Source organism: Podarcis pityusensis (assembly GCF_964106645.2).
Source record: "Podarcis pityusensis genome assembly, chromosome: 13".
NCBI lineage: Eukaryota > Metazoa > Chordata > Lepidosauria > Squamata > Lacertidae > Podarcis > Podarcis pityusensis.
Window position 1 is genome coordinate 20285288 of NC_138038.1, and position 22068 is coordinate 20307355.

Consider the following 22068-nt stretch of genomic DNA (forward strand, 5'->3'; position numbering starts at 1 on the left):
TTGACCCTGTATACCTGAAGGAGAATCTTGACTCCCATCATTCAGCCCGGACACTGAGGTCCAGCTCCAAGGGCCGGTTCTGACGATTTCCTCACTGCAAGACATGAAATTACAGGGAACCAGGCAGAGGGCCTTCTTGGTAGTGGCACCTGCCCAGTGGAACATCCTCCCATCAGATGTCAAACAACTATCAGGCTTTTAGAAGGCATATGAAGGCAGCCCCGTACAGGGAAGTTTTTAATGTTTGAGGTTTTATTGTGTTTTTAATATTTTGTTTGGAGTTGCTCAGAGTTGCTGGGGCAACTTATGCAGATGGGTTGGTGTATAAATGATAAAATTATTATTATACACGCATATTAGGAGAGCCTTTTTTGTGGAACCTGGTTCAGCTGCACCTTATGGTTCATGGTAAATCCAGCAATGGAAAATTTCTGTGGTGCTCCCCTTCCCTTGATGCCCTAAGCATGTGCTTATTTTGCTTAATGGTTAATCCAGCCCTGTTTATATGCATGTATGTGCATAAAAGTGTGTGTGTGTGTGTACATGTGTACCTAGCATTGCTTGGGAATTCCAAGAAACCCAAAATATGAGTACAGTTTTGAAACCGGTGGTTAAAATCAGTGCAGCCCGCCATCTTGATTCCAAATGGTGTCTAATTGTATCCCAACAAAGACAACCTGCTCCTTGATCTCAGGAAATCATCATGCAAGATTTGGTTATGATGTCTTAAAAGGTGTCCAAATGCATAGCAAACAGGTCAACCACTTTCCAAAATATATAGCCAATACATACATAAATGTATGTTTATCGCTGTCTCAATTATTATTAAGTTTTACATGACTTTATTTCCCATTGTGAGCCACCCCGAAAACTTCGCTACGGGGCAACCTATAAATACCGCAAGCGAGTAAATAAATGTTGATTTGGCAGCCATACATTGCTGCCATCTCTGTTCCACAGTGGGGATGCGGGGAGCAATGTTTGATCAAGCATCTGTTTTCCCGTCAATTAGCTATGGGAAAGGATTAGGATTCTGGTGTCCAATGTAAACATTGAATAACGATGCCAAAATTGCTGACTTTCCACTGACCCTGCTCTTCGTTCCTGCTTCTCTGGTTTCAGCTGCACTCTGTAGGGAATTAAATAGTGTGTGGAAATCAATCTTTCTGTACCCTGTTTCAAGTCCCAAATTTCCTGGCCTGCTTTTTTCTCTGCGGGATCACCCTCACCATCATTGCCCAAAGGCGTCTAGAGAAGGAGAACTTGTTTCAGATTGATGCAGGAATACACAAGTGCTGGCTATCTAAAGAAATGACTCTTCATGTAACCAGGTTGCACAGTGACTCTAAAAGGTAAAGGTAAAGGGACCCCTGACCATTAGGTCCAGTCATGGCCGACTCTGGGGTTGCGGCGCTCATCTCGCTTTATTGGCAGAGGGAGCCAGCATACAGCTTCCGGGTCATGTGGCCAGCATGACTAAGCCGCTTCTGGCGAACCAGAGCAGCACACGGAAACGCCGTTTACCTTCCCGCCGGAGTGGTACCTATTTATCTACTTGCACTTTGACGTGCTTTCGAACTGCTAGGTGGGCAGGAGCAGGGACCGAGCAAGGGGAGCTCACCCCGTGATGGGGATTCGAACCACCGACCTTCTGATTGGCAAGTCCTAGGCTCTGTGGTTTAACCCACAGCACCAGGCTTAAATCACCCCCCTCCCAAAAACGCTCTTAATTCATTTCTTGATTTACCTTCAGGTGTGGTGTTGAGCCTTGGGCTAAGCAAAGCTGCACATTTCAGTTCCTCTCGGTTTCTCATTTGCACTCTCAAGTCCAGCCCTCCACACTCCCACATCAGTTTGTGAATGAAAAACAAAACTACAGCTCAGACTCCATCTTAAGCTAGACTTAAGCATGCCTTTGCAACTGAATTGCCATTTTAAGGGTGCCTGAGCAAACCTACCATCTCTGTTATTCTGCAACAGGAACTCTGAAGGGAACAAATGTTATGCTTACCTTTCACAGCACTGTTTGTGTGATTTGTGTTTCAAGGAGAAGAAGGGGGGGGCAAAACCAGGAGAATCCAGTCTGCCTTAAAGCATTCTGGATTACTTAAACTAGAAGGCTAAAACTAGCCTATCTAAGCTTCCCTTTTAAGCTGCAAAGAGATGCACTCTGCTGAACTCACAAACATGAGGGAGGGAGGATAATAGCTAATAAATATATCCTCTCCTAGCATCTAGACACAGCCCTACACCCCTAATATGCACGCTTCTGTGTGCTATTTTGCCCAATATTCCCATTTTCTTTTGCTTTTTTCACAAATATGTGCATTTTTATGCCTGCTTTACCCCACTACATGCATTTTTCCTACCCATTACGTGGCTGGAGATCTGTGCTGCAAAATTCGCAGAAACTCGTTTCGGCTGGCGGACTGTTTCAGAAAGTGCAAAATTGGTAGGTTCGCTGATAAATGCAAACCAAAGGGGTTTTTTCATTGATTCCTTCTGCCGTGATTTTGCAGCAGTCCAGCTCCTCCACACACCCCCCTCTCCCTCCCATTGCACCCTATTAATCTTTCATCAGCTGTGTGATCTCTTGAGGACATTCTTGGGAAATAGCCATTTTCCTTCTGAATGGCAGGACGCAAAAAGCCACTCTTCAGATTGAATGCCTCCATCAAAACACACCACGCTCTCATTTAAACTTGCCCTTTGCTGTCACTATCAATGAAGCAGTAGCCTTTGTCACCGGCCTCTCAGGCAAACTCCCGCCTCCCCAAATCCCCCTTGTTAACTCGGGGGGCGGGGCGGGAAGGAAGCAAAAGTAATAGATCTAAATTGCAGGAAGGAGTATTAAGGTTAAATAGCAGAAGGGATGTTTCGAAACGTTAAGAGACTTGAGCACTGAAAAAAAGAAATGTTAGCGGAGACTTCAGCCTTCTTGGGGAAGGACTGATTCCTTGGTGGTGGAGCTGAAGGCCCCAGATTCAAATCCTGATATCTTCAAGGATCAAGTAGCACAATCTGGGAAAGGCATCTGCTGGGTATTCTTGGGAGTCCACTACCCACTAGAAGAAGCAACACTGGCCTGGTGGTGCCAAGGTCTTGACCCTCTCTATGAGGCTCTTTTGTGTTTTAGTTGTTGTAACCTGCCCTGGGACCACCCTCAGGTGGTGATAACTTGGAGGGATGGGATGTGGGTAGGTGAGCAGCCTGTGGGATGTAACATCACTGTAGCAGTCAAGTACAACATTTCCTGTTTGCCCAGAGTGGGCATACAGGGGGATGTTACTTCAGCCAGGAGGACTTCCTGTCACACCTGGTCTGGAGCATCCTTCCCCTGCATGTGACCAGGTAGAGACCCTGTGAGACCCCTAGTCCCACAGCCACCTTCCCTTCTCTCTTGACCCTTCTTCGCTTTATACCATCTTGATGCTTTTGCTGTGTGCTGGCTCTCAGCCAGCAGCCCATGGGCTCAATCCCCATATAGGATGAACCCACACTCCCTTCTGTAACTACAGGCTAAAGTCTACTTTCAGAATCATACCGTGAACTGAATGTAAGTAAACCTCTTATTACATTTAAGAGAAGACTGTTGTGTCTTTATTCTTTTTTTAGAAGGAACCAAGGGGGTTTACCAGGAATCCAAATCTGGACAAGCCAGACTGGATTGCTTAACTCAGGGGTCAGCAAACTTCATCAGCAGGGGGCCGGTCCACTGTCCCTCAGACCTTGTGCGGGGCCGGACTATATTTTGAAGAAGAAAAATGAACGAATTCCTATGCCCCACAAATAACCCAGAAATGCATTTTAAATAAAAGCACACATTCTACTCATGTAAAAACACCAGGCAGGCCCCACAAATAACCCAGAAATGCATTTTAAATAAAAGGACACATTCTACTCATGTAAAAACACCAGGCAGGCCCCACAATTAACCCAGAAATGTATTTTAAATAAAAGGACACATTCTACTCATGAAAAAACACGCTGATCCCCTGGACTGTCTGTGGGCTGGATTTAGAAGGAGATTGGGCCTGATCCGGCCCCCGGGCCTTAGTTTGCCTACCCATAGCTTAACTCAAGAGATTCTAATGAATCTACTAACTAGCTTTCTGCAATATACAGGGGAATGTACTCTGCTACTGACTCACTAGCGTGAGTGAGGAAGGATAATTTTTAATCAATATATCCTCTCCCACTATCCACAACATTCCCACACAGCCTAGGCAGACAGTCCAGGGGAGACAAAGAGGGAACTGAAGAATGGAGATATAGGCAGGTTGGTGGCCCAGGCAAGTTGCGGAGGTCTGAGGGTTGGATTTGTCAATGGCTGTCAGTTTGTCAATGGCTGGTGGTATCGTGTTGGAGGGAGCACTTGGCAAGTTCTACAATTCTCTGATTTCTGTGAAATCAGCATCCGTCTCTACATGCACAGCAGTCGCTGTAACTTTCCAACGGTTTGAGCTTAGCCCTGAAAACGCACTCTTTCATTGTCTCCCGAGACAGACGGATGCCAACAAAAATTACCAGTGGAGGCTGGTGCCCAGCTGGGAGTGGGAAGATGGATGGCATGGAGGCTAACAATCACAGGAGCAAAAGCCAGTGGCAGGCCGAGACAGAGACAGTAATAGGCCGAGCCAACTAATTCCGGCTTTGTCCTCCTCCTCCTCCCTGCTGAATTCTACAAAGGCAACACTGAGGCTGAAAAGAAGGAGGCTGACGGACAATGCCAAGGGTGCCAACTTGAATAAAATATTGGGGGGACCCAGGTAAGCCCGCCCTGCATAATCAATCACATGACGCAGTGCACACGCACCATTTGAATGGCAATGTCCATCAACTTGGGGGGAGGCTCAAATATTTTATGGGGGGCCGAAGACGCCTCGGCCCCTAGGAGTTGGCCCCTAGGAGTTGTATTTAAGGAGGCAGGCAGGTGATACCTGACTGAGGGCCGACTCATAGATGTCAACCTTCCCTTTTTTGCGGGAAATTCCCTTATTCCAGCGCAGTTTCCTGCTGCTTCCCGCTGCTATCCCGGATTGTTAGATATCCCGTAGACTGTCCCCGGGACAGGTGAGGCTGCTGATCCCTTCTTTTCAAATCTGAAAGTTGACAGCTATGGGCCAACTGTGCTTGAGGGAACAGTACCTTTCAGGGCTTGGACTCAAGAGGGCAAGATGGAGGAGGAATGGTGGAGATCACACCCCCTCCCCTTTCTCCCAACGCTGCAGGAGAAGAGGGAGGCAGCGCTGGTTTACAGCAGGGCTTTGAGGGGTTTGAGGGAGAGTTAGATGAACAGAAGAGTTGGGAAGTGTTAGAAGGGGCAGGGCAGCCAGATGACACGTTGTCACTGCAGAGTTTTCTGACCCACCCCCTTCTCCCAGAACAGTGCAAGAACTAAGTTATCAGAGACATTTGACCACAAGTGGCCACCGTAAGGGAAGATGCTGTTGCTAGGGAGGAGGAGCCCAGTTTGGAGCAACGCCATTACAGTGGTATCTCAGGTTACAGACGCTTCATGTTACAGACGCTTCAGGTTACAGACTCCGCTAACCCAGAAATAGTACCTCGGGTGAAGAACTTTGCTTCAGGATGAGAACAGAAATCACGTGGTTGCAGCAGGAGGCCCCATTAGCTAAAGTGGTACCTCAGGTTAAGTACGGTTTCAGGCTAAGAATGGACCTCCGGAATGAATTATAGTGGTACCTCGGGTTACATATGCTTAAGGTTACATACGCTTCAGGTTACAGACTCTGCTAACCCAGAAATAGTGCTTCAGGTTAAGAACTTTGCATCAGGATGAGAAAAGAAATTGTGCTCCGGTGGCGCGGCAGCAGCAGGAGGCCCTATTAGCGAAAATGCTGCTTCAGGTTAAGAACAGTTTCAGGTTAAGAACGGACCTCCGGAACGAATTAAGTACTTAACCTGAGGTACCACTGTAAGTTTTTACCCGAGGTACCACTGTATTAAGGCTTGTTGTGTTCTTTTGTCTCTCACTATTAGGATTGAATGAACTCATTAAAAAGGATTCTGCCTTGTTTTCTCTGCTATTGCTGCAACCAGGGGAGGAATAGCTTTGCCGAAGCCTTGACAGAGCCTTGACAGCGCCCCATAGCTCAGTTGGTTAGAGCGTGGTGCCGATAATGCCAAGGTTTCAGGTTCCATCCCCCTATGGGACAGCTGCCTATTCCTACACGGCAAGGGGTTGAACCAGATGATCCTCAGGGTCCCTTCCAACTCTGCAATTCCACGATTCTATGATTTGCCCCAATGGGCCAACCTCCACTTAGGCCGCTGCCTGCTGCCCCTCACCAACGTGACGTGAGAACTTGAAGCCGCCTGCTCCAGTCTCTGGAAGAACCATGGTTTTACATCCAGCGCCAACTCAGCGGCTGGAGCAAACAGCTCCCATTAACCCAGGTGGATCCTTCCATCAGGCTGAATTATTGATGGCAACCATTAGACTGGTGCAGAGGAGGGGAGAAGACAGCAGGTTTGCGGGAGGGAGGTGGCTGGGCCAAATGGGCACTGTCTCCGCGGCAGCCTGGAGCGAGAGGGGAAGCATTCAGAAAGCAGATGGATGCCAAGAGGAGACAGCTACATATTAATAAATCCAACCGCTGCCAGCAATGGGACATTGACGAGTTGCAACGTGCGCAGAGTAGTGGTGAACTTCAACACTATTTTGTGATTTTTATTTCATTTTATTGGTTGGTAATAATAATAATAATAATAATAATAATAATAATAATAATTTGTTATTTATACCCCGCCCATCTGGCTGGGTTTCCCCAGCCACTCTGGGCGGCTTCCAACAAAACACTAAAATACAATAACCTATTAAACATTAAAAGCTTCCCTAAACAGGGCTGCCTTCAGATGTCTTTTAAAAGTTTGGTAGTTATTTTTCTCTTTGACATCTGGTGGGAGGGTGTTCCACAGGGTGGGTGCCACCACCAAGAAGGCCCTCTGCCTGGTTCCCTGTAGCCTCACTTCTCGCAGCGAGGGAAACGCCAGAAAGCCCTCAGAGCTGGACCTTCTAACAAAGATTTTGCCTGACCATGAATTATTTCTTCTTCTTCTTCTTCTTCTTCTTCTTCTTCTTCTTCTTCTCCTCCTCCTCCTCCTCCTCCTCCTCCTCCTCCTCCTCCTCCTCCTCCAACGCAGTTCCCTTTGCTCCCTCTTTTACCATGTTGATCTCACACAGGGAAAACCCCAGAATTATTTCTTCACTGAAGTTTACCATTGCCTTTTTATTTGTCTTCTTCTTTTAATGGAAGGGGACTCTGCAGCACTGGGACCCGAGCCAAAGGCTCTGATCTTGCAACCCAACAACGGAAACAGACCGGCGGAGCAGCGCAGATGCGCAAGGGTGTCGCAAGGTCAGGCTTCTGCACGGTAACATAAAACAGGAGCGCATGTGTTTATGCCCACAAACCACCCACAGGCAGCTTAGCGGAGCTAAACACATATGCACAGTGTGGTAGTTTTCAACGAGGTAGACAAACCGTAAATCTGCCTGCTGTAAGCCTTCTTCCCTCCCGTCTCCCCAAACGGAGATCCCAGATGAGAGAGGAAATGTCTCCACTCTGCAACGTCCTGGAATATGAGGTTGGGGGTGGATAGGAAGGAATGTGTCCCCCAGAATGCAAACCAGACAGGCCCAGAAATGCCTCTGAAGCTGCGCACGTGGGTGACTCCATGCAGTCATTTCACCACCACCCCAAGGCAAGAGGCTTCTGCAAACCCACTCCAGGAAACCCCCTCCTGCAGGAGTTTGTTTCTAAGTGTGCATTTCATTTGCTGGATTAGGGCATAAGGAGGCGACTGTAGCTACCTGAAGGATCATCTCCACCCTCATTGTTCAGCCCAGGCACTGAAATCCAGCTCTGAGGGCCTTCTGGTGGTTCCCTCACTACCAGAAACAAGGTTACAGGGAACAAGGCAGAGGGCCTTCTCGGTAGTGGCACCCTCTCTGTGGAACTCCCTCCCATCAGATGTCAAGGAGATAAAGAACTACACAACTTTCAGAAGACATCTGAAGGCAGCCCTGTATCGGGAAGTTTGTAATGTTTGACGTTTTCTTGTGTTTTTATATGAACTAGAAGTTCGCTTATAATAATAATTTATTACCCCGCCTATTTGACTGGGTTGCTCCAGCCGCTCTGGGCAGCTTCCAACAGAAACTAACAGAACACAGCGAAACATCAGACATTAAAAACATCCCTATACAGGGCTGCCTTCAGACTTCTTCTAAAAGTTGTGTAGTTCTTTATCTCCTTGACATCTGATGGGAGGGCATGCCACAGGGAGGGTGCTGCTGCCGAAAAAGCTTTTGGCCTGGTTCCCTGTAACTTCACTTCTTGCTTGTTGGTCTGCAAACAGGAACAGAAATCAGGCAAGCAAATGTGTTTGGTATCTGCTGCTGCCTTTTGTTGTTCACCCCAGTCCACAATTTCTTTGTCATTACAGGGGTACCTCGGAAATCTGTTCGACTTCCAAAACATTCAGAAACCAAGGCACGGCTTCCGATTGGCTGCAGGAAGCTCCTGCAGCCAATCAGAAGCTGCAGAAGTCACATCGGAAGTTCGGGTTCCAAAGAATGTTTGAAAACTGGAACACTCACTTCTGGGTTCAGGAGCCAAAACGGTCAACTCGCAAGGCATTCAGGATCCAAGGTACAACTATATATTTTTCAGGATGCAAACAATATGTTATTAAGGATATTCCCTACCCCCATGCCCCTTGTAATGGATGGTGTAGAACCAAGTAACGATAACTGAAATAATTACATTATTAAATCTGGTTCAGAGAGAAAAGGGAGCCAAATAGCATTGTTTTTGGGGAAGCTGAAGTGCAGCAGAACAGAAACGGCGATGTGTGGCAGAGTGGAAAATAATGTCTTTTTACATCGCTATCTGTACCAGAATCCTGCAGTTTTTATGCTTCAGACTTTCTTGTCGTTAGTTCTATACTGGTTTTGCTGACACCCTGTACTGTGATGTATAAAACTTCTGACTTGAAGGAGGTATTGCAGGAGACCAAGTCCAACTCCCGGCAGGAAAGCTAAAGCTAAAGAATGCCCAAGAGGTAGCTCTCTGGCCTCAGCTGGAAGGTCTGCAGCAAAGAGGTTCCCGCCACCCAGCAAATAATTGATTCTAAGTTTGAACTGCTCTTACCATTAAGGCATTTCTCCTTACGTTCCGCCTAAACCCATCCTCTTGTAATTTGAAGCCTATTAGATCTACTACCTGTCCCGCCCCCTTAGCTGTGATGGCAAAGCTGACATGTTTAATCAGGGAAAAATAATTGCCAACATTTACTAAAGATTGGAAAATAGGAGTGTCCTACCATACCCTCCAGGGACGTGGGTGGCGCTGTGGGTTAAACCACAGAGCCTATGGCTCTGGTTGGCGGTTCGAATCCCCATGACGGGGTGAGCTACGGTTGCTCTGTCCCTTCTCCTGCCAACCTTGCAGTTCGAAAGCACGAAGTGCAAGTAGATAAATATGTACCACTCTGGCAGAAAGGTAAACAGCATTTCCGTGCACTGCTCTGGTTCGCCAGAAGCGGCTTAGTCATGCTGGCCACATGACCCAGAAGCTGTACGCCAACTCCCTCGGCCAATAAAGCACCGCAACCCCAGAGTCGGCCACGACTGGACCTAATGGTCAGGGGTCCCTTTACCTTTATCTTTACCATACTCTCCAAAATTTCTCTGAGGAAAATAGGGACGTCCTAAGGAAAAGCGGGACATTCCAGGGTAGAATCAGAAACCAGGACAGCTTCTGTAAATCCGGGACTGTCCCTGGAAAATAGGGACACTTGGAGGGTCTGCCATGCCTGTCGTACTGAATCGGGAAGTGCGAATGAACAAACTTCTCCCCCTTTCCTAGTGGTAGTTGCAACACTGGAAAACAGGCTGGAAGTATGCCTAAGCACTCCCAAATACATCTCAGATGCCACTGAGGGCCTGGTTTGGTGCTCAGAGGACTGACTCATCTGGAAGAAGGCTTTTTTTTGTCTCTCACAGCTGTGTGCTTATTCTTCTTTATTGATTTGCCCTATCCAGAGTGTCCGCTTTCAGCCGGAATCCCACAGGGGACCTGCTGCCCTCTTGGCTTTGCATCCAATTCTGCCAGCACATGCCTGCAAATCATGTACGTATAGATAGATATAGATAGATAGATAGATAGATAGATAGATAGATAGATAGATAGAGATAGATATAGATAATGAATCTGGTAGCATGCAAGATGCAGGTGAACCAATCAGCCCTGGACCAAGACTCCTCACAAGGCCCAGAGCCTTGAGAGCACCTTGGACAGTAATGAAAGTTTGCAGGCTTGCTTCCTTTTTCTGAAAAGCAGCACAGTAGCTTTCCTTCCTTCCTTCCTTCCTTCCTTCCTTCCTTCCTTCTTGCCCTGCCAAATGCCAATGCAGCAAGTCTTCCAAGGTCAGATTATCAGCCTGGTATTTGATACCCAGCCTTTCTGCTGCCATTCTCTGCTGAGGTTAAGTAGCAGCCATTGATTTTGCATGGGAATGTTATTTTTAGTTTATTTTTAACCAGTGCTGTGTGGAGCAGAACCAGACCTTTGTGTCGCTCCCCTGCCAGGGGCACTTGGTGCTTTCGAGGGCTTAGGAGCTCCCGTCTCTCTTGTCCAGAGACACCCTGGAATCACAGACCCTCCAAGTGTCCCCCTATTTTCCAGGGACAGTCCCAGATTTACAGAAGCCATGCCAGTTTCTGATTTGATCCCGGAATGTTCCACTTTTCCTTAGGGCGTCCCTATTTTTATTGGAGAAATGTCGGAGGGTATGGAGTTATGTGAGCCAACAAGATACAACCTTTAGAAGGCAGCACTATATAGGGAAAGTGATATTTAATATTTTATGTTTTATTATGTTTTTATATATGTTGGAAGCCACCCAGAGTGGCTGGGGCAGCCCAGGGTAGTATTATTATTATTATTATTATTATTATTATTATTATCAACAGCACATCCCTATTTTCATTGGAGAAACGTTGGAGGGTATGCAATCTGCATGCAGTGTTTAAAGAGAAGCTACTGCCAGCAGCAAAATCTCATTCTGTGAAATGCCATCTGAGATGTTAATGTAGAAATATTTGCATCTTAAAGCTGCCGCTTGCTGCTGAGTCCCCTTTACTCTCGACCTTAAAAAAGGAAATCTGAGCAAGTGGTACAGCAGTTCAGGGCTCTAATCAAAGATATTGTTCCTTCCACAAAAGGCTGTCGACTGGCGAACAGCTGTAGCTCAGTAGCAGAGCATTTGATTTGCATGCAAACGAGCCCATGTCCAATTCCCAACATCTCTGCCACTGAGGCGTACCTAGGGGTTGGTGAAACCAGCCCCCAGGGGGGCGCGGGCCTAGAGCAAGGGGACACCCCTCTCAAAAAAACACCTATCAAACTATGGAGTATATGACATATACAGTGGTACCTTGGTTTACGGACGCTTCAGGTTATAGACGCTTCAGGTTACAGACTCCGCTAACCCAGAAATAGTACCTTGGGTTAAGAACTTTGCTTCAGGATGAGAACAGAAATCGGGTGGCGGCAGCGGGAGGCCCCATTAGCTAAAGTGGTACCTCAGTTTAAGAACAGTTTCAGGTTAAGAACGGACCTCCAGAACAAATTAAGATCTTAACCAGAGGTACCACTGTGTATGTGTGGAAATGTGTCACAGTGAGGTCAAGCACAGGAGAAGCTTCCCGTTAGTGGCATAGCGTGCATTGGCAGTGCCCGGGACAAGGATTGTGCCCCCAGACCTCCTTGTGGGCATTGCACAGGAGGCAACAGGCAGACTTCGCTGCGCCCCATGGCAGCCGCTCCTCACTGAGATTGCCTGCAGGCTGCCATGTTTGCCCTCTCAGCTCGGCAAGCTCCCTGGTGCTCCTTGGTGGGCTTGGCAGCAGGCCTAGGAGGAGGGCGGCAGAGAGCAGGCCGAGACTCCAACTGCAGTCCATCCCCGGCCAACTCTCCTTGGCTGCGCAATATGGGTGGGCACCAGCTGGTCCTGGCCGAGTGGGTGGCTCTCTTCTCTGTGCTCCTGCCAAACAAGGCATACTTCACCCAAGGTCACACACCAGGAGATAGGCCCCGGAGAAGGACTGGCGCAGGCGAGGAGAATTCTGCTGGGCGGGAGTTCCACCCAGGGCCAGGCATCCCTTCACCGGCCACTAGAAGAAGGAAGCACTGCTGCAGCTCTGAAGGCCCAGCCCGGGTGTGGCTTGCCTCCCCGCAGCTCGGGAAGGTGACAGCCACATAGCCTCGCTGAGGGAACCTGTTGTGAGGGAACTGGGTTGTGAGGGCACTTTCTGTGCCCGGGGTTACAGCCCTCCTCTTGCCCCGCATGCTGCACCACAGCACAAAGGAGAGTGGTAAAGTGGTCCTTTTTTTAAGGTAAAGGTAAAGGGACCCCTGACCATTAGGTCCAGTTGTGACTGACTCTGGGGTTGCGGCGCTCATCTCGCTTTACTGGCCGAGGGAGCCGGCGTACAGTCATGTGGCCAGCATGACTAAGCCACTTCTGGCGAACCAGACCAGCGCACGGAAACACCATTTACCTTCCCGCGGGAGCAGTACCTATTTATCTACTTGCACTTGACGTGCTTTTGAACTGCTAGGTTGGCAGGAGCAAGGACCGAGCAACGGAAGCTCACCCCGTCGCGGGGATTCGAACCGCCGACCTTCTGATCGGCAAGTCCTAGGCTCTGTGGTTTAACCCACAGCACCACCCGCGCCCCCCCTTTTTTTAAGGTGGGGGGATGCTAATACATGCTAATGCACTTGCCAAGGGTGCATGGGAGCCAAGTTACTCCTCTGCTCTTCCGGGTAAATCTGGGAAAGCCTGGGAAGTTACTGTCGGTCAGTGTGGACCATACTCAGCTGGGGGGACAACAAGGAAGAGCCTAAGTAGAGCCTGCTGGAGCCAGCCAATGGCCTTTCTAGTCCAACATCCTGTTCTCACAGTGGCCAACCATATGTCTGTGGGAAACCCGTGAGCAGGATGAGTACAGAACAACACATGTCTAACTTGATCTCAGGTGATAAATTCTGTGGAATACTTAACTTGGGATGCTTTGAGATTTTGAAAATTCTTCAAATATGTGAACACAGATCCACTCTAGATGATTTGGGGGGGGGGTGAATATCAGCATTCACCAGTGCACCTGAGTCATCTCAATTTATTTCTTTTAATAAGCGAAATTTGCCTGGAACAGGTAGCACTCCCATGTACTGAATTTCATAGTTTACTGTTTAAAGCAGAGGACTGTTATTAACCGTTTCATTATTTTTCAGTCAGTATGCTTTTTATTGGGACGCAGGTGGTGCTGTGGGTTAAACCACAGCGCCTAGGACTTGTCGACCAGAAGGTCGGCGGTTCGGATCCCTACAATGGGATGAGCTCCCGTTGCTCGGTCTCTGCTCCTGCCAACCTAGCAGTTCAAAAGCACGCCAAAGTGCAAGTAGATAAATAGATACTGCTCCAGCGGGAAGGTAAACGGCATTTCCGTGCGCTGCTCTGGTTCATCAGAAGTGGCTTAGTCATGCTGGCCACATGACCTGGAAGCTCCCTTGGCCAATAAAGCAAGAGGAGCGCCGCAACCCCAGTCAGCCACGACTGGACCTAATGGTCAGGGGTCCCTTTACCTTTATCCTTTTTATTATGTTTTTATTATTGGTGTTCTGTCATGTGTTTTTAATGTTGTACACAACCCTGGGATCTTTTGATAAAGGGTGGTATATAAATTGAATAAAGAAAGAAAATAATAATTCGTGGAATTTCCTGTGTCTGCCTCTTGATCGCCCTTTAGGGGCGATGATTTTAAGCAACGAGGTCATGCACACTTTTCAGGGATGGGCAAAGGATGCTCGTGTGTTACTTACTGTCCAGGCATGGTTCACAGACGGTTTGGTTCATCCCGCAGGGCTGGGCAACGCCTTCCCCGACGTTACAGGCTTTGCAGCATTCTCCACTGGCGGTGTACTTCTCGGTGGGGCAGGTCTCCTTGGCCCACGCAGAGCCCTGTGGCGAGAGGCAAGCAGAAGGTGTGTGTTACTCGCTTCCTGAAATGGGATGCATGAACACAGAGACAGTGTGGTGCAGTTGTTAGAGTGTCAGGCTCCAAACAGAATATTAAAAACATGATAAAACATCAAACATTAAAAGCTTCTCTAAACAGGGCTGCCTTCAGATATCTTCTAAAAGTCAGGTAGTTATTTATTTCCTTGACATCTGATGGGAGGGCATTCCACAGGCCGGGCGCCACAACCGAGAAGGCACCCTCTGCCTGGTTCCCTGTAGCTTCACTTCTTGCAGTGAGGGAACCTCCAGAAGGCCCTCGGAGCTGGACCTCAGTGTCCAGACTGAATTATGGGAGTGGAGATGCTCCTTCAGGTATATTGAGCCAAGGCCATTTAGGGCTTTAAAGATCAGCACCAACACTGGAAGAAATTTGAAGATTGGAAGATTGGAAGATTGGAAGAAATTTAAAGACTATTTACAGAAATATTGCAAAATTAATGAATGTTAGAATGATGTTGGAATGAAGCTAGGTGGTTTAAGCAGTAATGCTATAAAGGTGTATGTAAAAAAGGATTGATAACAGATGAAAATTTAAAGTTATAGTATATCAAGTTAAAGGATCATGAGAAAACAAAGAGGGAAAGAAATTGCTGACTTAACTAATTGAACTGGAATACAAAAAAGGGAGGTATGAGGAGGTCAGGGAAACAAGGAAATGAATGTAAGCTGTGGAAAGATTGATCCATTTTCCTTTTTTTCCTTTTTAAGTGTCTTTTATTCTTTTACTCTGTATTTTGTCTTTTGTATTTTTCTTGTATTTTTACTTTTTGTTTTTGTGTAATTCTTTTTTTCCTTGAAACTTTAATAAATATCATTAAATATATATATATAAATAAAGATCAGCACCAACACTTTGAATTGTGCTCGGAAATGTACTGGGAGTCAATGTAGGTCTTTCAGGACTGGTGTTATATGGCAGGAAACTCCCCGCCCATTCCCCTCACAGAGCTACATTTCTCAGAGTGCCCTTGCAAGAGCGATTGACAGCCACTCCAGGAAAACCACTTTTAGGAAAACTAAACTCGTCAGATGTGGCCAGGTTTACCAACAAGTATAGAATTCAGCAAGCTTTTATTGCCTTTGGATTTGTCAGTGATACTTAAGGATTTAGCTTTGTAAGTATCTAGACTTTTTTAAAAATAAGCATGTGAACATTTTCAAGCCTTAAATACTTCATAGAATCCTAGAGTTGGAAGGGAAGCCAAGGATCAACTAGTCCCTACTTGATGCCTAACAAAATTATTTTAGCTGGACTTGCAAGGGCTGGTCCACGAAGTTAAATGGATTGAAACTGAATAGGCCAAGGTAAGCCTTGCAAGTCTACAGACAAGGCAGCCCTGTCTACTCTGAAGTAAGTGCTATTGAATTCAATTGGTAAGTGGAGGAGGGGGGGGACTGCAGCCTAAGAGAAAGATTTATGCCCCATCTCCCAAACAATTTGTCTCGTCATAAAGCCAGACGATGCTGCTAATAGATTTACTGACTGCAGACCTGCTTCCCCACAATTCTTCCGGAGAAGCGCATAACGTCAGAAGGGACATTATCTTCCCAGGAATCCAGAGGCCCAATAATTGAAAATGTATACTTTAAAGTGCTTTATAATCTGGTGCTGGGAGGATTTAGATGCATCTTCTGCCTCTCGGGAGTAGCAGTTAGCTTACGAATAAATATTACCCTTTTCCAAGCAAGGCAGTAATACGTCCAAGGAGCTGTGTGGTTAGGCAGGCAACCTCTAGAGTGGAGCAGAGGTAAAGTCTGCAGCAGAGCTGAGTTAATTCTTTCGGGAGAAGAGCAAGTGCTTTAAAGCTTAGTTATATATTGGCTTGCTGCCTTTTTCGGAGCGCAGCGGCTTGTCAGGCCAGGGTCTCGCTCTTAGAACTCCATGACCTCCAACATGCCACTGATCAAAATCGGGGTGCTCGTTTTTCCGGTCCCGAACTCTCGTGGGGGCCAGCTGATTGGCATAAAAGTTTGAGATAAAAAAAAACCTCTAGCATCTTTGGGTTCAGTAAAGATAAAGGTAAAGGGACCCCTGACCATTAGGTCCAGCCGCGGACAACTCTGGGGTTGTGGCGCTCATCTCGCTTTATAGGCTGAGGGAGCCAGCGTACAGCTTCCAGGTCATGTGGCCAGCATGACTAAGCCGCTTCTGGCAAACCAGAGCAGCGCACGGAAACGCCGTTTACCTTCCCACCAGAGCAGTACCTATTTATCTACTTGCACTTTGACGTGCTTTCAAACTGCTAGGTTGGCAGGAGAAGGGACCGAGCAACGGGAGCTCACCCCGTCATGGGGATTCGAACCGCCAACCTTCTGATCAGCAAGCCCTAGGCTCTGTGGTTTAACCCACAGAGCCACCCGCTTCCCTCTTGGGTTCAGTACTCAAGGTGCAAACCAGCTAACTCGTGCCGGAGCGCTGGACCAAAAAAGCAGGACATCCCAGGATCCAGTCAGAAGTCAGGATGGGTGTTTTGGGCACGGGGAGGACAGGACTAAGAGTTACTTAAGTATTTCTTTACCCGGCAGCTTGCTAAGAGGAATCTCACGGCACAGCAAAGTCCCTCCGCACACTAACAATTTGGGAAATGGCTACAGTAAGCACTGTATCCAGCTAGGCAGGTGGGAAACAGAAATTTCAGGTGGGATGGAATTAGCTAATAATTGGCCTTGTGTTGAAACTGAGTGTTCATCCAGGCTTCCTTTTACCCTGTCCTTTGCAGGCACAGATCTGCACTTTAAAGCTATGTGTCTGACAGGTTTGTTTTTTAGTTCCGGCTCTTTCCCCAGGAAAAGCTGCGCTCTACCACTAAACCAGTGCGAATGGCAATCTGCGGGAAATCTGACTGCCATTTGCTCCAATTCAGTGGCAAAATGTGGGTTTTCCTGGGGAAAGCACCAGGATTCTTTTACAAAACCGCTCAGGTACAGAACTTTAAAACCTGGAAATGTGCATGAAAGGAAGTCTGGACGAGCCCTGACAGCCAATTGATTTCTCAAGCTACATTATTCCTTGCTAACTGTATGCCCCATTATACACATTGATCTGATTCAGTAGTAGTCCTGAAAAAGGAGCAGCCAGCATGCTGTTGAGGCTAGATAAACATGGAGTAGTGGTAATGGCAGACCTGTTCCCTCTTTGGTCAATAAAAGCAGGGGCACTAGGCTACAGTCCCTGCCCAGGCTCAGCTCCTCTGTTGGAGCTCTCCAGTGCTTCCTTTCCAAGTTTATGCCTGCTTGGAAGTCATATCGTTTGACCCTGGCGTTCTGCTCCTAAGCTCAGGTGTGTTGATACAGAAAGGTGTTTTATCCTGAGTCTGACAGTATAGTCTAATGCAGTCATCCCCAAGTCAGTGCCCTCTAGATATTTGGACTACAACAGCCATCAGCCCCAGACAGCACAGCTAATGGTCAGGGGAGCTGGGAGTTGTAGTCCAGCTACATCAAGGGTAGGCTAGTCTACTCTGTCAAAAGCTTTCTCAAGGTTTCAGGCAGGGGTTTCTTCCAGCACTGTTACTTAAGGAAGAACCCTTCTAACTGGAAGTACTAGGGGTTGAACCATAGAACTTCTGCAGGCAAAGTGTGTGCTCTACCACTGACCCATGACTTCTCTTCAAAACATACAGCCTACAAAACACAGATGGATGGTCAACTTGACCATGCTTGATCAACTAAGGACCAGCGAGGTAAGGGGTCATTTTGTGCCCAGGGTGGTCCTGAAGCAGGATTTTCAGGCTTCCCCACCAAGGTGTGTGGGGTGTGGAGACTGGACCAGGCTGCTGTTGCTCAGCAATGAGGGAGTGAACACTCTGCACATGCTCAGCACCAACTCTGTTCTCTGTCCTTTATTTGTTTTGATACCTTTTTTGTTAATTCTATCTTGACTTCTATGAAATGATCCTGTTTGCCATCTTGGATCTCTTTATGAGAAAAGGCCAATGAGATCAAGGGTGGGTAGGCTACTGTCCTCCAGATCCTGTTGGACTACAGCTAGGGGCTGGAGAGGAATTCAGTTCGGTCCACATTAAAAGGCAAGACACATCCATCTTTCAAAACGCACACTTTTTCCGAATTTTGCAATCTAACCGAGTAATAGCCACAAAAATGCAAAAATCCTTCCAGTAGCACCTTTAAGACCAACTAAGTTAGTTCTTGGTATGAGCTTTCGTGTGCAAGCACACTTCTTCAGATACACAAAAATGCAGATATTGAGGGGAAGGAAATGTGCATCAAAAGGCATATAAGTGAAAATAACATACAGACATGCGTTGTTATTGTTTTAAGGAAAGACAGCTGTGCAAACATGTGTCTATTAGGCAAAATTGCACACAAGCTTGTATTTTATCAGAAATTTGCCTTAAAATGCTGAAGAATTTTCACAAGGACTTAAGTGGGGGTGGGGGATCACAAACTGACATGGAAATGTGGGGAGCTGGATTTATGACTGGAAAAGATGAGAAACTGCAAGAAACCAGAACTGGTGGATTCACCCATCCCTAAGCACAACTCCCATCATCCCTGACCATTGGCCACAATGTCTGGGGCCGATGGGATCTGGAGTACAACAACAATTGGATGGCACCAGGTTCTCTCTCTCTCAGATCAGGGGGAGAGAGAGAGAGAGATCTCCACCTGTCAAATAATAATAAAAATTAAAGGATTGCCTCAATGCTTTCCAGGGCTGGACTGTCACATTGAAAATAGGTTCCAGTGCTCCCCGCTGGCAGAAATTAAGTCCTGGAAGTGCAACAGGCTGTGTAAATAAAGAAAGGTCTTCTTAAGCAAGGAAGGTAAAAAGTGAGTAAGCGTTGCCTCTTCAGTCTCTCTCTCTCTCTCTCACACACACACACACACACACAAAATCCACTTCTCAACAGCGTGTAAAAAAAATGTAACATCCATTTCACCACCAGCTTTTTTTGGGAGCAGGATTGCATCCTGCCCCACACTTCAGCTTTGGGTTTTCCCTAAGAGTCCAGGACCTCCCTTCCCCACAGATTATCACTCTCGGGGGAGGACGCATGTTCTGCATTAGGCCCATCCAAATGTGCTTGCTATTAACACGACTCCTGTTGACAAAGCCGTAGGTATTAACCCCATAAAGCATTCTGACAGGTGGAACAAAACGAGGAGAGAGAGGGGAGAGACACCTTCGCTAAGCTTTTAATTGCTTTCTAAGTCGGGCTCATGTTTGGACCAGTGGGGTTTCCTCCTCCTCCTCCTCCTTTGGAAAGAAATACAATGAACTGAGAAGAGAAACCTTTCATTCTACACTTCGAGGTGGTTATATGGGGGGGGGGGGTTAGGCCAACAGGGCTGGCCCAAAATATTTTGCCGCCTGAGGCAGAAAAGCAGGTGGTGCCCCTGCCATCCTGCCACCTCTATATCATGGTATAAAGTGTATCCAAGGCCAGTCAAGCTATTGTGGTACCTGAGGCAGAAAACCCTCACAAAGGAGCTTTCCCCACCCGGGCAGTAAAAAATACAATAATCTAAGTGTGAGCTCACACAGAGGAGCCCCAACCTGACTCTGTTTCCTCAAAGAGAAACCTGGTTGATTTAAAGTGCTATTGACTTCCAATAAAGTAATCATGTTTAAGAGTAGGATCTTTTCACTTCCTAACTAGTTAGTTAATTTCCTGAATTTTCTATACGGCTCAATTGTAAAACAAAAACGAACCTCAACAGACTTTAAAAAATGAATAAAACAATTAAATGATTGGGGGTTTAAAATAAAAAAGACAAGATTTTTTTAAAAAAAAAAGAATGGGAAATGTTTATAATGTATATACAAAATTATTTCAAACAGGTCAAAACATTAGCAGGTTTCTAAACACACTTGTAATGTAACAGAAAGTACAGATAACTTAGGAAGATATAAAATTGGAGAAGTATTGATATGCATGGATGGGATGGAGGGAGGGGAGGGTCAGGAGATTCAGAGCAATCTCGATATGTGGGTTTTGTATGATCTTTTGATGTATGTTTGGTTTCTTCTTTCTTTTTGAAAATCAAATAATAATTTTAATAATATATAAATAATATATTAATTAATAATAATTATATAAATAGTATATAATTAATAATAATGATTTTAATAATAACAATAAAAAATCAGCTTTAAAACAACGATTTAAAAATATTAATAACTATAAACTGAAAACCCAATTAAAACACATGTCAACACCCTACATGTCTGGTTGACCTAAACAAAAATGTTTTCAGCAGGCGCCAAAAAGGGTATAGCGAAGGGACCTGCCTGGTGTCAAGTGGCAGGGAGTTCCCAAGTGCAGATGCTGCCACACTAAAATACTGATTTCTTACTCACGCAGGATGAGTATTAGGTGGCAGCTGTAACAGTGCAGTAGATTAAACAGTGTCGTAGATTAAAGTGGTTGAGTGGGCATATTTGAGGCAAGGCGATCTTGCAGGTTAAATGGTCCCAAGCTGGGCCTTAGATGCTAATGGCCACACCTTGAACTTGGTCTGGTTGTTTTCAGTGCCAGAACTCCGTCTTGAAAGCTGTGAATGTCAACAGGCTTCTCAGCCCATCCCTAAGCATCCACAGCCAGGGCCAACACATAAATGGGGGAAGAGGGAGTCACTGGGTTTTAGACTTCAAGCTTGGTCCTTCTTATTTTAGAAATGAAGGTTGCAATGATAAACACACTTTGCTGGGTGGGAGTAAATCTCACAAACTCAGTAGGACTTGCTTCTGAGTAAGCATGTGGTAACTCTGTGGGAGGTGTGGGTGGGGATTGTTATTTTGTTGGTTTTGTTTTAATTATTGATTTGTTCTTTTACCTGGTATTTTTTTTATCTTGTGAACCACCCGGAGATCTTGTGATGAAGGGGCGGTATAAGAATCTAACATATAAATAAAAATAAAGTAAACTGTATACTTAACTCACCGTCTCATGCACGCACAGGTTTGTATCTAGCAAAGTTATACTCAGAGGAGACCCAATGAAATTAATGGACCTCAGTTATTCCCCTCCATTATCTGCAATGGGTCTACTCTGAGAAGGGCTAAGATTTAGCTGCAACCCACACCCTCCCTGTTCGGAAATTACATTTAAAAGTCAAAACCCAAATTCCACTCCTGCGACTGCACTGCTAGCTATCTCTCAGAGAACATAGGCAAATTTCCCCTATGAATGTTGCAGGTTAACTTCTAAATATTTCACTTTCCACCCGACGATTGAAGCAGGCCCAGGTGCCTTTTCAGCCTGTCTGAGATTATCTGTGTGGACAAAGAGGTGGACAGATGAAAGGGAGAGAGGAAGGCACATTTGTAGAAGGAACTGGGATGTGCACCTCCTTTGAACGGAAAATAAAAGGGAGTTGGGGAATGGAAAGGCTAAGGCTGCAGTTTAAAACAAAAATGTCTACATGAAGACTCCTGTATAAGCACTTTAGTAATCCACAGCAGAGTGCATTCCTCCCCCAGAGTTTTAATGCGCAGGGCAATAATACTTGGCATGTGTAGATATACTTAACAGAGTGCTAAAAGCACTTTGCAAACATTACCTGATGTAATGTGCTTTCAACGCTCGCTTACATAATTTTCTGCAGTGGTACGACAATCCTGTAGTGCGGGCCAGCCTGATCACACGCCCATATCGCAGATAGGGAGCTGAAACTGAGAGGGAATTGATGAAGGCTGCTAGGTGTGTCTTTGACAGAGGTGAGAATCAAGTAGCAGACCACCCGATCCTTAGGTCGGGGAGCCTGCAGTCATGGCTGCTCAGAAGTAAGCCTGGCCAAGTTCAATGGGAGCTACACCCAGGGGAGGAATGGATAACCAGGGTTAGGCTGGGGTGTGGGGGGCAAATGCCTCCCTCTCTGACCCCTGAGACCGGGGGTAGGCAACCTAAGGCCTGGGGGCCGGATCAGGTCCAATCGTCTTCTCTATCCGGCCTGCTGACGGTCCGGGAATCAGCATGTTTTTACATG

At 46.5% G+C, this 22068-nt stretch overlaps 1 protein-coding gene across 1 annotated transcript in view; it reads right to left on the reverse strand.

Annotated features, from left to right (window-relative positions):
- Nucleotides 1-22068, reverse strand: part of NGFR (nerve growth factor receptor) — a 67355-nt gene that overhangs the window by 28021 nt on the left and 17266 nt on the right. The window contains exon 2 of the mRNA XM_080979426.1: nucleotides 13917-14055. Coding sequence (XP_080835552.1) covers nucleotides 13917-14055 — 139 coding nt within the window. The remainder of the gene's footprint in view (nucleotides 1-13916; nucleotides 14056-22068) is intronic.